The sequence below is a fragment of the Kryptolebias marmoratus genome, linkage group LG7, assembly GCF_001649575.2.
Source record: "Kryptolebias marmoratus isolate JLee-2015 linkage group LG7, ASM164957v2, whole genome shotgun sequence".
Taxonomy (NCBI): domain Eukaryota; kingdom Metazoa; phylum Chordata; class Actinopteri; order Cyprinodontiformes; family Rivulidae; genus Kryptolebias; species Kryptolebias marmoratus.
This window is the reverse complement of record NC_051436.1, coordinates 1,883,826-1,897,401: the sequence shown is the minus strand read 5'-3', so window position 1 is coordinate 1,897,401 and position 13,576 is coordinate 1,883,826. Positions and strand designations below refer to the sequence as shown.

At 46.9% G+C, this 13,576-nt stretch overlaps 3 protein-coding genes across 4 annotated transcripts in view; 1 reads left to right on the top strand and 2 right to left on the bottom strand.

Moving 5' to 3' along the window:
• Nucleotides 1–7,110, bottom strand: part of abce1 (ATP-binding cassette, sub-family E (OABP), member 1) — a 9,237-nt gene extending 2,127 nt beyond the window's left edge. Inside the window, exons 1-16 of the mRNA XM_017438358.3 lie at nucleotides 6,973–7,110; nucleotides 4,408–4,541; nucleotides 4,252–4,337; nucleotides 4,081–4,178; nucleotides 3,743–3,860; nucleotides 2,461–2,598; nucleotides 2,312–2,381; nucleotides 2,138–2,234; nucleotides 1,964–2,053; nucleotides 1,763–1,884; nucleotides 1,269–1,393; nucleotides 998–1,094; nucleotides 860–919; nucleotides 735–793; nucleotides 547–657; nucleotides 68–210 (exon numbers count right to left, since the gene is read on the bottom strand). Of these exons, the coding sequence (XP_017293847.1) occupies nucleotides 68–210; nucleotides 547–657; nucleotides 735–793; nucleotides 860–919; nucleotides 998–1,094; nucleotides 1,269–1,393; nucleotides 1,763–1,884; nucleotides 1,964–2,053; nucleotides 2,138–2,234; nucleotides 2,312–2,381; nucleotides 2,461–2,598; nucleotides 3,743–3,860; nucleotides 4,081–4,178; nucleotides 4,252–4,337; nucleotides 4,408–4,510 (1,517 nt within the window). The 5' untranslated portion in view covers nucleotides 4,511–4,541; nucleotides 6,973–7,110. The remainder of the gene's footprint in view (nucleotides 1–67; nucleotides 211–546; nucleotides 658–734; nucleotides 794–859; nucleotides 920–997; nucleotides 1,095–1,268; nucleotides 1,394–1,762; nucleotides 1,885–1,963; nucleotides 2,054–2,137; nucleotides 2,235–2,311; nucleotides 2,382–2,460; nucleotides 2,599–3,742; nucleotides 3,861–4,080; nucleotides 4,179–4,251; nucleotides 4,338–4,407; nucleotides 4,542–6,972) is intronic.
• anapc10 (anaphase promoting complex subunit 10) lies at nucleotides 7,110–9,035 on the top strand. The gene is made up of 6 exons (XM_017438359.3): nucleotides 7,110–7,267; nucleotides 7,615–7,730; nucleotides 7,812–7,902; nucleotides 8,024–8,144; nucleotides 8,222–8,275; nucleotides 8,722–9,035. Exons 2-6 carry the CDS (start codon nucleotides 7,616–7,618, stop codon nucleotides 8,899–8,901), a joined length of 561 nt encoding a protein of 186 aa, XP_017293848.1. The 5' UTR covers nucleotides 7,110–7,267; nucleotide 7,615; the 3' UTR covers nucleotides 8,902–9,035.
• Nucleotides 9,036–11,466: 2,431 nt separating this feature from the next.
• The window catches only part of LOC108249162 (F-box/WD repeat-containing protein 7-like), a 29,177-nt gene continuing 27,067 nt past the window's right edge, over nucleotides 11,467–13,576 (bottom strand). For both annotated transcript variants that reach the window (XM_017438348.3, XM_017438351.3), the window contains one exon: nucleotides 11,467–13,339. In XM_017438348.3, coding sequence (XP_017293837.1) covers nucleotides 13,200–13,339 — 140 coding nt within the window. In that variant the 3' untranslated portion in view covers nucleotides 11,467–13,199. The remainder of the gene's footprint in view (nucleotides 13,340–13,576) is intronic.

Below are 13,576 nucleotides of genomic sequence, written 5' to 3'. Positions count from 1 at the left end.
AGCAGGAGCAGGATGAGGAGCAGCAGGAGGAGGAGCAGCAGCAGGAGGAGGAGGAGCAGAGCTTCACCTCTTGATGACCCTGGCGGCCATCAGCCTCTGCTCTGAGTCCAGGTACGCCGACGGCTCGTCGATCAGGTAAACGTCGGCCGGTTTCCCCAAACAGAGAGTCAGAGCGACTCTCTGCAGCTCGCCACCGGACAGGTTCTGGACCTGCAGGGAGGACGGGACGGTAACCGTGGCAACCAGCTCTAAAACAACTTCACTGTTTGTTTCATACGTCAGCGAAGGTAAAGACTGAAGTGATTATAAAAACAGATATATTCACCTGGTTTCTAACAAGTGCAGCTCTTTTATTTCCTGCTTTTTGATTCTAATTAGTGTTTAACTCTGAACAATCAGTCATCGTAAACATAATAAACTGTTTATCTCAATTATTTTATAACAATTAACCACCGGTCTGACCTGCATGCTGCTGCTGTCACTGAGTGGTAAATAAAAACAGAAATAAGACTTTAATTCTTGATGAGACAGAAAACATGGTCTTACGTCCTGGTCGATGATGCTCTCGATCTGCAGCGGCTTCATCACGTCGGTGATGAACTGCGGGTGGGTGTAGGCGTCTCGGATCTTCTCGTGGAGCAGAGCTCTGACGCTCCCCTGCAGGCGGACACACCAGCGTTAAACCACACCTTTCAAACGTTCCTGGTTTTACTCCGAGCCCGAGGATCCGTCACCTTAAACTTGGGGCTGATGGTCTGAGGTTTGTAGCTGACGTTCAGGATGGGAACTTCACCTGAAGGACGAGTCGGGGTCAGGGTTCGGTTCTGCAAAGGTTACGGTTTGTGTGAGGGGAACTCACCTCCTCCGTCAGGTTTGAGTCCTCCGGCCAACATCCTGATGAAGGTGGTCTTTCCTGTGCCTGTGAACGACATTCAGCTTCAGCCGGGCGAAGGGAAACGTTTCTGCAGCAGAACTAAGAACCGAGGCAGCAGCTCACCGTTCTCTCCCAGCATCACCATGATCTCAGAGTCCGTGAACTCTCCTCCTTTGATGTCCAGCATGAACTCGCCCATCGTCTTCGCCATGTCCGGATACTGAAAGGCAGCAGAGTTCACGTTACACGGGTTTTAAATCTGTATTAAATGTGTAAACAGAATGAACAACCAGAGGAACACAAGGCTTCAAGAGTACTTAAAAAAAAATGATTGGGGGCTCGTCCGGGATACCCAAAGATTTCTCACAGGAAATTAAAGAGAAAAGAAGCGGACCTGATAATGCCTGAGCCTCTTCACCTCCTCCTCATTGGCTGTTTCTGCCACCTTAAAGACCAACGAGGCTTCACGGAACCTGAGGTTCTCCGTGGGAACGTACCCGTCCAGGAAGATGTTGATCCCTGTTGATGGAAGTCAGCTGTGTTCAGTGTGTGACTAATTAATATTAATTAATCTATTTTATTTCCCATTAAATTAAACCCAGCAGCACCAACATGACTGAATAAATAAGAGTAAACAACAAAAAAAAGGTCTTTAAGCCACTTTAGTTGTATGAATGATGCCTTTAATGTCACCATGGAACTGTTTTTAAGGTTTGTTGTTTACTTACTGCACCTTAAAGGACTTCCATCGGTGGGAGACACTGACAGGTGCGTCATCTTAAGTTACTTTAATTGGAATTAGGGACAAAACTACCCTGACCTCCATGTTCCTGAAGGCATCGCTCCAGTCTTAGTTTTTATTATCAGTGACCTTTCTGAGGGCGGTACCTTCTCGGACGCTGAAGGGCATGGTGACGACTCCGTAGGCGCTCGGGACTCCGTACAGACAGCAGATGAAGTCCGACAGGTAGTCCAACACGCTCAGGTCGTGCTCCACCACAATGATGTATCTGAAACGAACGGCAGGCGTGAAGCGTCTGACCGACAGGGACCGTCAGACGGCGGGCGGCAGCGGCGGCGAGCCCTCACCTGTCCGGGGTGATGAGCGAGCGGATGGTAATGGCGGCCTTCAGTCGCTGTTTCACGTCCAGGTAACTGGACGGCTCGTCGAACATGAAGCTGCAGCCGAAGGGCAGAAAACACGGCCGTCAGTCAGCCGGGGAGCTCGGGTCAAAGGTCAGAGCGGAGGGCAGGTAAACTCACATGTCGGCCCTCTGGATGCAGACGACGGCGCAGGCGAACCTCTGCAGCTCCCCTCCGGACAGATCCTCTACGTTCCTCTCCCGCAGGTGACTCAGATCTGAGCACAAACACCACCCGCCGTCAGACGGTCACTCAAAACAACGAGCGCAGCGTTTGGTTTCTAAATGTTTGTACCGAGCTGATTGCAGACGATGTCCTGCGTGTCCGTGTCGTCCTTCCTGCTCAGGATGGCCCCTACTGACCCCTGCAGGCGGAGACCAACAATTACAACCAAACCCCGACCCCAGGGAGCCCTGAAAGTCCGGCCTGCCGCTCTCACGCACCTTCACGGTTTTGGGGATCTGGTCCACGTACTGCGGCTTGACGATGGCCCGCAGGTCATCCTCCAGGATTTTGGTGAAGTAGTTCTGCAGCTCAGAACCTCGGAAGTAGGTCAGGATCTCCTGCCAGTCTGGAGGATTCTGGGACAGAAAAAACCAACAATAAACACTTAAAACGTAAAAACAAGAGGTAATGATAAGGTTCAAAGGTCAAACTGAAGAAAAGGAATCCTAAAACGAAGCATCTTTAAATTAAACCTTTTAAGGAAACTAGAAACCCGGAAAGAAGAGCCCAGAACCACACAACAACAAAACACCACAGCATTCCTGACCGACCCATGGTCCTGAAACCAGGAAGTTTAAAGACTCCTTCAGAGCGCTGACCCGGGAGGAGGGTTCTGACGACTGATCAGAACCAGAACTCTTCATCTTTAAACTCGGCTAACTCCAGGGAAGGAAGTTAGCTTCTGATTTGCAGCAGAAACAGAATAAGAAGCCAACTTTATGGAGTTCAGCTGGTTAAAGTTAATTTATTTAAGTTAGTTGGTTTATTTGTTTAACTTAACAGCTGCGGCTAATAATTTAACTGAGGGGAAAAATATCCTGAATGTTAAATTTTACCAAGAATTTAATCAACTTCTGACAAAATCTTCAACATAAACTGACAGTTATATTTGTTGTAGAGGTTTATTTATCAACTATAATAAATATATTCAGCACTGATCCTTGTGTGAAGTCTTAAAATGACTAGAATGCAACTAATATTACAGTTTTCTAATAATAAGTTGTTTAACTCGGTTCTGACAGGTTGGGTCTCATATTGGATCCAGTCTCTTTGTTTGGTTGGGAATATTTTCCACACTCTGGTTTGTCGTCTTCTGGGTGGGATTATTGGGTCAGAAGGATTTCCATCAACTTCTTTACTCGTTTTAGTTCTTACTAATTATTTATTCCTGGAGCTGGATGGATTAAAAGTCTTTTAATTACTTTTAAACCCAGTGAGAGAACCTTAGTTTGGATTCAGCATTAATACGAGATGCTTCCACCATCCCAATAAAACTCCAAACTATCAGAATATTAATTTAGGGTGACCTGCCCCGGGCTTAATCTGTTGTAATATTTGCCTTTTTACAGTAAACTTAGACTCAGGATACAGCATTAACCAGAAATAGGAGTTAAAATGATGTATTATTTAGTTTATCAGACTCGAACACAACCAGCAGATTACACAGACACCAGCTCCACCCAGATTATAATCCGCCCCGCAGCCACGGTCGACACTCACGTCGTATTTTCCCAGGTTGGGTTTCTGTTTTCCCGCCAGGATCTTCAGAGCCGTGGACTTCCCGATCCCGTTGGTCCCCACCAGCCCCAGAACCTCTCCGGGCCTGGGGATAGGCAGCCTGCGGCGCAAAAAACCCACAAAACACGAGATTACAGGGGATTAACGGGAATATGAGATTACAAAACGAATGCGAAGAAACGCTGAAACATTTGTGACAACAAACAAAAACGTTCAAAGTTGTATTTCTGAGCAGTAAAGACAGTTTTTAACGTTACGTTTCTGTAAATCTGAGGAGTTCAAAATGGCCGACAGCAGTGCTGAAGCCAGGCGCGGCGTACCTGTGCAGTTTGAAGGAGTTGGCACAATATCTGTGTGTGGTTTCCTTCTCCAGGTTGCTGGGAAGGTTGACGATGGACAGCGCTCCGAACGGACATTTCTACAAACAGGAAACCGTCATGAAGAGAACCGGGACTCGGACGCAGAACCACAGCCCTCCTCGATGACCCTACCTTGATGCAGATGCCGCAGCCGATGCACAGAGACTCTGAGATCCAGACGATCTTACTCTGAGAGGTCACCTCGATGCACAGCTTACCTGCAAACACACACGGCAGCGTGAGCACCCCCGCCTGGGTCGGGGTCCCCGCCCCGGTCCTCACACTCACCCATACGGACCACCGGGCAGCTCTTCTTGCACTCCTGGCGGCATTTCTTAGGCTTGCACTTGTCGTGGTTGACGATGGCGATCCTGGTGTTTTTGTCCGCCATGATGGAGGGCTGGAACGACGGGCGCTCGCACCTGAGGAGCAACAGCTGGAGGTTACTCAGGAGGAAAAAAGGTGGTCGGTTTGAATCCTACTGCTGATTTTTAATGAAGTTGTGAAAAGTCTGTCCATCTGTGGTCGGGTCGAGGAGGCAGCAGGTCCAGGAGGGAAACCCAGACCTCCTCCAGCTCCTCCTGGAGGATCCTCTGGACCAGAGAGGATCCAGAATCCCTCCAGAGTTCTGGGTCTGTCCCGAGGTCTCCTACCAGTGGGACATGACAGAAAAATCTCCAAAGGGAGGCGTCCTGATCAGGATGGATCCAGGATCTGGTTCTTTGAGTCCTGATCCAAACCTCATGACCACAGGTGAGGTTTGGATCAGAGACAGAGCAGAAAATCCAGAGTTTTGTCTTTAGATTCGACTCTTTCTTCACAACCAATCAGAACAACACCCTCATTACTGAAGACGAGGCGCCGAAGGAAAGAAAAAGCTTTGGGAAAGAAATATTTAAAAAATCTATTTTTGACTCACGAGTAAAAGACCTCAGGTCACCAACCACGACCCGTCACTTTTCAGCAACAACAGTAAACAGGCAGAGGTCCTAAATCTTAAAATGGCCGCTGAGATTAGCGCTCGTTAAGACGCTTCGTTATCGTCCTTCAACAATTATCTCCGCGTGAGTAAAGGAGGAAATGAGCTCGATGAAGGAGTGCTGAGACAAGAAACTCTTCTAATGGTTGGATGAATTTTAGAAGAAAAATTGAGTAATTAAAGACACGTTTGATTGAAATAAACATCCAATCATTACTTTAAGAGCTTCACAAGAATCTAAGCAGTACTTCATAAGATATTTTGCTAACAGACAGGTTTGACTTAAAAACAAGATCCATCAATGACTCTCAGCTACTACCACAGCACATTTCAGCTAAATATCTGTAAAACTGGCTGAGTTAGAGGACCTTAAAGGACAATAAAGGAGTTGCACATTCAGTGGCTCATAAAATATTTTGCTAACGCTACAGACAAACGAACACACAGAGAGGCACAAACATTTTCGCCTTCAGGCAGTTAAGCTAAAAGAAGAACGAGTGAATCTGAAGGTTTTCAGATCGGTCTGTGTGAACAGAAACACTGAGATCATCAGCAGGAAAATACATGAATACGTAACATAAACAACCTGCAAAAACTCCTATAAAAGGTGACCCATAATGCACCTGTTTCTTGTGATTAAATGTGTATAAATGTTAATAGTTCTTCATCACCAGATTATTTTAATGCAAACAAATATTTTAGGCTTGTTTCCTTTAGGCAGCTGATCTCCAGAGCTGGACAACTTGTACAACCAAAGTTATCTCCCATTCTCTCAGTATTTATTATAAAACTGAACATCGTATCGTTGTTTTCCTGTTAATACGCTTTAATCTGAGCTAAACGTTCAGGAGCAGATGGCAGAAGGACGGGCTGCAGACTGAATATTAAGCATTTTATGGTGCATTATTCTGGGCAGAGCCTGTTTTTCTCATTTCTGGTTGGATTTTCAGGCTTTAAATGTGATCCTGGTTTAAAATTATGACTCAAAATTCAGCTACAAATCTAATTTAACAACACATTTTGTGACTATGGTACCAAACATGGTTCTAATTTAAATGTAAGGCCCGAACAGTAAAATATAATATATATTTTTTATTAAAAACGTGTAATAGATCACATTATATCTTACTTTCTGCTGTGATAACACCTTAAAATTGGTGCTCATGTTTGCTGAATCACAGAAATGAGCACATGTTCGCTTTATTTAATTTAATTTATATTTTTAAACAGAAAAACGTCACATCAGGGTCTGATCAGACCTTTATCTGTTCAGTGATGTCCACCTGCTCAATACGGCAACGATTTAACAAGATTTACAAAAAAACAGCCTGAATTTATGGGATTTATTCAGGTTTTTCAACCACAACGAAACGTGACGGGCGGTGGCAAAACTGCACCAGATTCGTGTTTTCTCTCAAATACGTTAAAGACACGACAATTATTCTTGAGCCGAATTTATCAGCTGATCCATATTGTTGACAAAACACACGAGTTTTGATCTTTTATGTTTATATGATCGCTGATAGTAAAGAACGTCGTAATTTAATCGATTATCCAACGCAGTTCTGCGTACTGCCATTACGTTTAAAGAGAAAACGTCACATTTTCTGGAGCCCTCCGTCCAAATCAGAAGCCATGGGAAAAACTAAGATGTCTGTAAACGGCTGAGGTCAAAGTCTGTGGTTAGATGAGTTATACAATCACATTAAAATACCGAATGTAATGTCGGATCGTGTCTTTAACTGCAGCCACCAGGGAACGCTAACAGTTAGCCGCGTTAGCTCTTAGGCCCCACACTGTGACAGATGCTCCTTCCTGTGGTAACAAAACCCCCAAAACGGAGCAAAACTCTGGGGCACAAGTTCGGAACTCACCCCTTTTCGGCTCCCCTGTCCCTCCTTTGGAAACAACAGAAGCGAACCGACGTTTAGAGGCAACTATTTGGGGCACGACTATTTTTTTTCCAGCAACGTGTTTCACTCCTGGAAGCCGGCTGCTGCAAAGTTAGCGTGAGGCACGCACGGAACACGTGACCTGACGCAGCGACGTAATAACGGCGGCGGGTAGCAGCGACGGACGGGAAAACCGAGTTTAAATCGGTTCCGTGTGGAACAAAGCTACGTCTCATGATTTAACACGTTATGTTGGAGGCGTCTTCTAACATTTACCGTGAGTTCCGTTTTAATCTATTTATTATAAATGAAGTTTTTTAGCTTTAAAGAAGGTTATCTTGTGAAAAACTTTAGATGCTAGCAGCTAGCTGCAGCGTCGCTAACTCGTTTGTTTGTCACTTTTTAGCAGCTGTCAGCGAAAATAAAACACCATTATTAGTGTGATTGACATGCCGAATGCACCACAAAGCCCTACTAAATCGTATATGACCCCTAAATAGATTTTGGAAACCATCTACTTTTATTTATATTAGAATGAGCTTTAAAATGTCTAAATTTTAAATGAGGTCCGTGCTCGTGTGCTCCTCTGAGGTTTTTTTTTTTTTTTTTTTTTCTTGGTTGCAGGATGGCCACCCCGAGCAAGACACCGCCTGGTGCCGACCCGAAACAGCTGGAGAGAACCGGGACAGTTCGGGAAATAGGCTCCCAGGCGGTGTGGTCCCTGTCATCCTGTAAACCAGGTAAAAACACCTGAAGAGGAGGCGTGTTTCCTTACAGAGGAGCGAGCTTATTCTGACACAAAGCTTCCTGGCTGTGTGCAGGTTTTGGAGTGGATCAGCTGAGAGATGACAACCTGGAGACCTACTGGCAGTCCGATGGATCCCAGCCTCACCTGGTCAACATTCAGTTCAGGTAGCGTGAAGTTCAGGGGTTCGTGGATCGTTACTGCTCGCCTCCAAAGAAGCGGTGATGTCTTTGTGTGCTCATTTGATCGGTTCTGCTCTGAGCTGGAACTGAAGCTGAATGTCTGCAGGAGGAGGACGACGGTGAAGATGTTGTGTATCTACGCTGACTATAAATCAGACGAGAGCTACACCCCGAGTAAGATCTCTGTCAGAGTGGGCAACAACTTCCACAACCTGCAGGAAATCAGGGTAAGTGTTTGACTCTGCAGCTTCCTGGTGCTTTGTCCCCTCTCTGAATGTCCTCGTCCCTGTCCTCGTCCCTGCAGCAGCTGGAGATGGTGGAGCCCAGCGGCTGGATTCACATCTCGCTCCTGAATCAGGTAAACAAACATCAACAACATTTTTATGGTCAACTAAAACCTAAAAGGTCACAAAAAAGTTTTAGCTCTCAGCTGACTTTAGATACTTTTACCTTGTCTTTTGATACAGTTAGCTTGTAGCTAGGTACATTGTCCATGATCCCGATTATATCAGGATTTAGCAAATCTAGAATAATTTAAAATTTAATAAATAGTCTTAAAAAATAAGACGTCACAGAATCTAAATTACAGAACGATCTTCAGCTGTTAGTTTGGTCCAAGCTTCAGCTGTTAGTTTGGTCCAAACTTGAGCTGTGGGACAGTTTTAGTAAAACGTTGATATTTTCCATCTCTGCTGATTCTTCGTGTCTCACACAGAACCGTAGTATTGTCCCGGGTTGATCTTCTGTCCCGGGTGTCTTTTGGACCCGCTGCGTCTCGGTTAAAAGTGACTCTGTGTCTTTCAGCGGACCAACGACCCGATCAGCACCTTCATGATCCAGATCGCGGTCCTGGCCAACCACCAGAACGGCAGAGACACCCACATGCGTCAGATTAAGGTGTACACGCCGGTGGAGGAAAGCTCCATCGGCAAGTTCCCACGATGCACCACTGTGGACTTCTTGATGTACCGCACCATCAGGTGATCCAGACCGACCCGGGAGGTCCGGGTGGAGCAGCTGCAGCTCGTTGAAAGACTCTGAACCCTGAGAGACGCTTCCTGCTTGTGCCAACGATGTTTTCTGTTTCATGGCCACAAATTAAATGTTTTAAAGCCAGACTGGAGTTTGTGATTTCAGCCACAGTCATCCTTCGGCTGCTGAATCAGAGGAGAACCGGTTTGGGTCCTGGAACCCACAGAACCATCGTCTGTTAGTGAAAGAACCAGAACCGGTTTCTCTGCCCGCCCAGCAGTGATTCTCCTCAGGTGGAAGAGCTGATGGACACTTCTGCTCCTGGTTCTGGTTCTGCTCCTGCTCCTGGTTCTGCTCCTGCTCCTGGTTCTGGTTCTGCTCCTGCTCCTGGTTCTGTTCCTGGTTCTGCTCCTGGTTCTGGTTCTGGTTCTGGTTCATGACAGCCTCTGTTAAACGTAGTGACGAACCTGCAGCAGTTTAAAGACTTCACCACTAGAGGGAGCCGGAGAGGCTTCTGTGAGTCACAGGAGTCAGACCGGGCAGGTGGGCGGGGCTTAGAGGATCAGTTGCTATGGTAACTGGATCCCTCTCAGCCAATAAGTGCGGCTCTAACACACACACACACACACACACACTGATGCATCTACCTGGATTAGGTTGAGTTTGTTACAGGATGAAATATTCACGTTAAAACTAACAGAACAGCAGCTAAAAGTTAAAATAAACTAAACTGTTACTAAAAACTACAATTAGCTAAACTGCAGCTAGAAGCTAACAGAAGCCATTTGACTTAAATGATTCAAGAAGTATAAAAGTTTTAAAAACTAAAAGTCCCGACTCATCATTCCTGATGAATGAGTCAGCAGTCTGAGCTGTAAAATCTGCTGACTCAGCATTTAGACAAACACAAACAGTCCTCAGGGACGGGACAGGTGTCCCAGGAGCTCCAGCAGCTGTTTTCTTCTGTGTCCCAGAATATCCCAGTTCTGACCCAGTTCTGCTGCTTCTCCTCAGGAACCGGCAAAGAAAGACGAAGCAGAACCAGCCGGGTTGTAGCAGATCACCTATAGTCTAAATTAAACATGATCTTCAGGAGACTCTCAGCCGTCAGAAGAGGTTTGATCTGTGTTCGGTCCGGTTCTGTTCGGGAAAAACCCGAAACACCGGGCTGGGTTCACCTCACTGGAGCTGAGGAGCTGCTTCGCCTCGTTTCCTCTGTTCAGAGACCAACGCTGAGTCCGCTGGGGGGACAAAACGGGTCGACAAACACGAGCCGAATATGAGCCGAACAGACAAGATCATCGGGCTTCAGATCTGAGTTCAACCTCCAGCAGCTGAATCTTCAGCTCCTGAAGGACCAGAAGGTTTGATGGACCAGAGTCTGGAGACGGACTGCAGGAGGAGAACCTGAGAGACAAACCTTCAACAGGAGAACCACCGCCTGGAGCACCGGCGCTGGTTGGACAGCAGGAGGAGGCCGGCGCCGGCTGACCGACCGGCGCCGGCCTCCTCCTGCCGTCCAGAGGTGAAGCTCCTTCCAGACTGTGTGACATCATCGTAAAGCTCGGGGGTTCCTCTGGAGAACGAGGGGCTCCAGACCAACTGGTCTTCTTCTTCTCCTGCTTCCATTTTCCCTGATAAACGCGGCGACAGGAACCTCCTCAGTGTCCTACAGCGGTCTGCCACAGCTGGTCCCGCCTCCTTCTGAGGAGGTAGCTCCGCCCACAATCAGCCCACAGAAACTCTAAAAACAAGTCATTAACATTTAAAGCAGAGAAACGGACACTGGAGGGTTTGATGATGGTGTTGAACTAAAAGAAAAACATAAAAACTTAATATGTTTATAATTTATTTAATTTCACCTTTAACTGTGATAAAACCCACCTTATTTGTTTTTTATAAATTTAGTTCAGTTCATTGTTTCCCCATAAATGAAAAGTTGAATCTAAGTTCTCCTGCAGACGAGTGTTTTTATAACTTTCAGACTTTTAAAGCTTTTCCTCGTAGAAAACCTCGTCTTTCAGACCGAGTCATGAGCAGACAAGCAGTTTTATTAATGAAGCTTCTGTTTGTGTGTAATTCTTCCTCCTCCTCCTCCTCCTCCTCGGAGCTTCAGACAGGAAACGAGTGGGAGGACAGAGAAGAGCAGAAATCTTCCTTTAAAATCAGTTTGTTGTTTGTGAGCAGAAACCTGAGCTCCTGCGAGTCGTCGTTGAATAAATGAATAAACCTCCAAGCTGTTCATTCAGCTGCTCTGACTTCAGGTTTTCTGCAACTTTTAGACTTTTTAAAACACAGAAATCCACAGAAATCCACAGGGATCTCCTCAGCTCTCACTGAAACCTGCTTCAGCTGCTGTTTCTGTAGCTTTTTAGCTTTCAGCTGTTATTTAGAGGAGTTCTAAGCTCTTTAAGCTGCGTCAGCGTCTCATCGGCTGGGTTTAAAAGCTCAGAACGAAGTCCAGCAGGTTTGGAGTTTTAAACCTGGACGACCCGACAGACGGCGAGAAGACTCGATCCCAGCAGCAGCAGCAGCAGCAGAAGAAGAAGAAGAAGAAGAAGAAGTCAAACCAGTCGGCACTTTATAAAACTCATCTTTATTGAGTCATATTTAACCATCCAGGACAATATTTTCTCTGTTTAGTTTCTTTTTTCCTCCTTATTTATAAAAAGAGCTGAATATGTACAATCTTCTGTGTATTTACAGGGTTCCCCAGGGTTCCACGGGTTCCGCCGTCGGAGAGCCTCACACCTGCCTGAAATACCACCTGTTGCCGGGGGAAGATTTGAGCCTGAACTCTGCTCACTGGCTGCCAGTGTTGCCTAGCAACAACGGCTTATTGGATTAATATCTGCAGCCAGGATCCATTTTATGTTTCGATCGCTGGTGGAAAAAAAAACAAAAAAACACGACAACTCCAACAGGATGGAGGCGAAGGGGGCGGGGCTAAACGACCGGACCTAAACCCAGTTCAACGTAGAGCTGGGACGGAGGCGAAGTGACGTTCAAACGCTTTTAATTTCTTTTTTCTTTTAGTGTTTTAATGTCCTGAGGGTCCCGTGCTGTAAATGAAACCAACCAGGGGAGTTAACCTGACTCATGGAACCTGCGTCTGTTTGGATTTTAACGACTAGATTACTGAACCATTTAGGTTTTACAGGTTTTACAGGTTTCATGAACTCTCTGCGACGAGTTGGAGACAAAAATACGTGAATTTTCTCACAGAACTGGGAAATGTTTGCACATGTAACATGCTTTTGTCTCAATTTAGTCCCAAAGTGTCTTAAATATTACATTTTTTTGTCTCCAATCTTCGTCCCAAAGTCGTCTCGTTGATGGTCAGATTCCTGCAACACGAGAGCGAAGCTGCGAGGGAACAGAGAGTCCTCGGGAACGTTTCGAGACGTTCTGAGCGTTCTGTGGAAATTTCAGCTGCAGACGGACGTCCTCGTGGCGTCTCCTGACGGCTTGAAACAGGAAGTGAAACTTTAAATAATTCATGTTTTCCTCTTTTTCCTGCGATTCTGACTTTTAGCAGGCGGCGCTGATCTGCAGTGAGAATAGGGAGCAGGTGGAAGCGAGCCCGGAGAAGAAGAAGAATAATCTTTGTTTCGTGATTAATTTTAAAAACGAGCTGCGAGGGATTTTAAGGAATCTGGTTAAAAACATGGCGGCTCCTGTCTTTGATAAGGAAGTCAAACGGTTTGGATCCTGACTGAGACAGCGGGGGACAGAGGGGACTGCTCTGTTTGTCCCTCAGACAGGAAGCTCCAAACCGTCCAGCTGCTGCAGATGTGAGGCTCTGCTCCAGGCGTTCCAGTCGGCCCTCTCTCTTTGCATGATGGGAAAACAGCGTCTCCAACTCCAGCAGCGCGTTGTCCAAAACACGGGCTGCGGGCAGCGGAGACGAGCGAGTCGTCCGTGGACGTGGACGAACCGGGTGAAAGACGCTCTGCTCGTCTCCGCTGCCCGCGTCCCGCTGGGCGTCAGGGTTTGGTAGATTTGGATTGGTTGGTTCATACGGCATCATGTCCTCTCATTGGTACAGCAGCAAAAACAACAAATGTCCTCGTCCCTCCTTGTCCCTCCTCGTCCCCGTCGGCTACATTCAAAACTCTGAGCAGTCTCTCCATCTGTCCATCCGTCAAACGTCCGTATGTTGCTATAGAAACCATTTACATCCATGTTTTTGGTTCTTTCGCTCCCGTCGCTCTGTCCCTGTCAGCCAATCAGAACGTCCCGTAACTGGACTCAGTCAGGACAAAAACAGAAACAACTTAAATCTGCGGGTCGGTGGTCTGCTTCTGTCTTCACTTTGTGTCCGTCTCCTGCTTCCTGCCGTCCAGGTCGAAGTCCAGAACCAGCAGTTTGGTCTCCTCTGTGCCGTTCCTGCTTCCTGCGGCGCAAACCAGCCGAGTGTCGGACGCCCTGATCCGCCACACCACGCCGCCTGGGGACAGCCAGAGGACAGTCAGAGGACAGTCAAAAGACGGCAAGAGGACAGTCAGAGGACGACCAGAGGAGAGGACAGAGGAGGGTCAGAGGACGGTCAGAGGATGGTCAGAGGACGGTCAGAAGACAGCCAGAGGACGGCCAGAGGACAGAGGACGACCAGAGGACAGACAGAGGAGCGTCAGAGGACGACCAGAGGACAGTCAGAGGAGAGGACAGTCAGAGGAGAGGACAG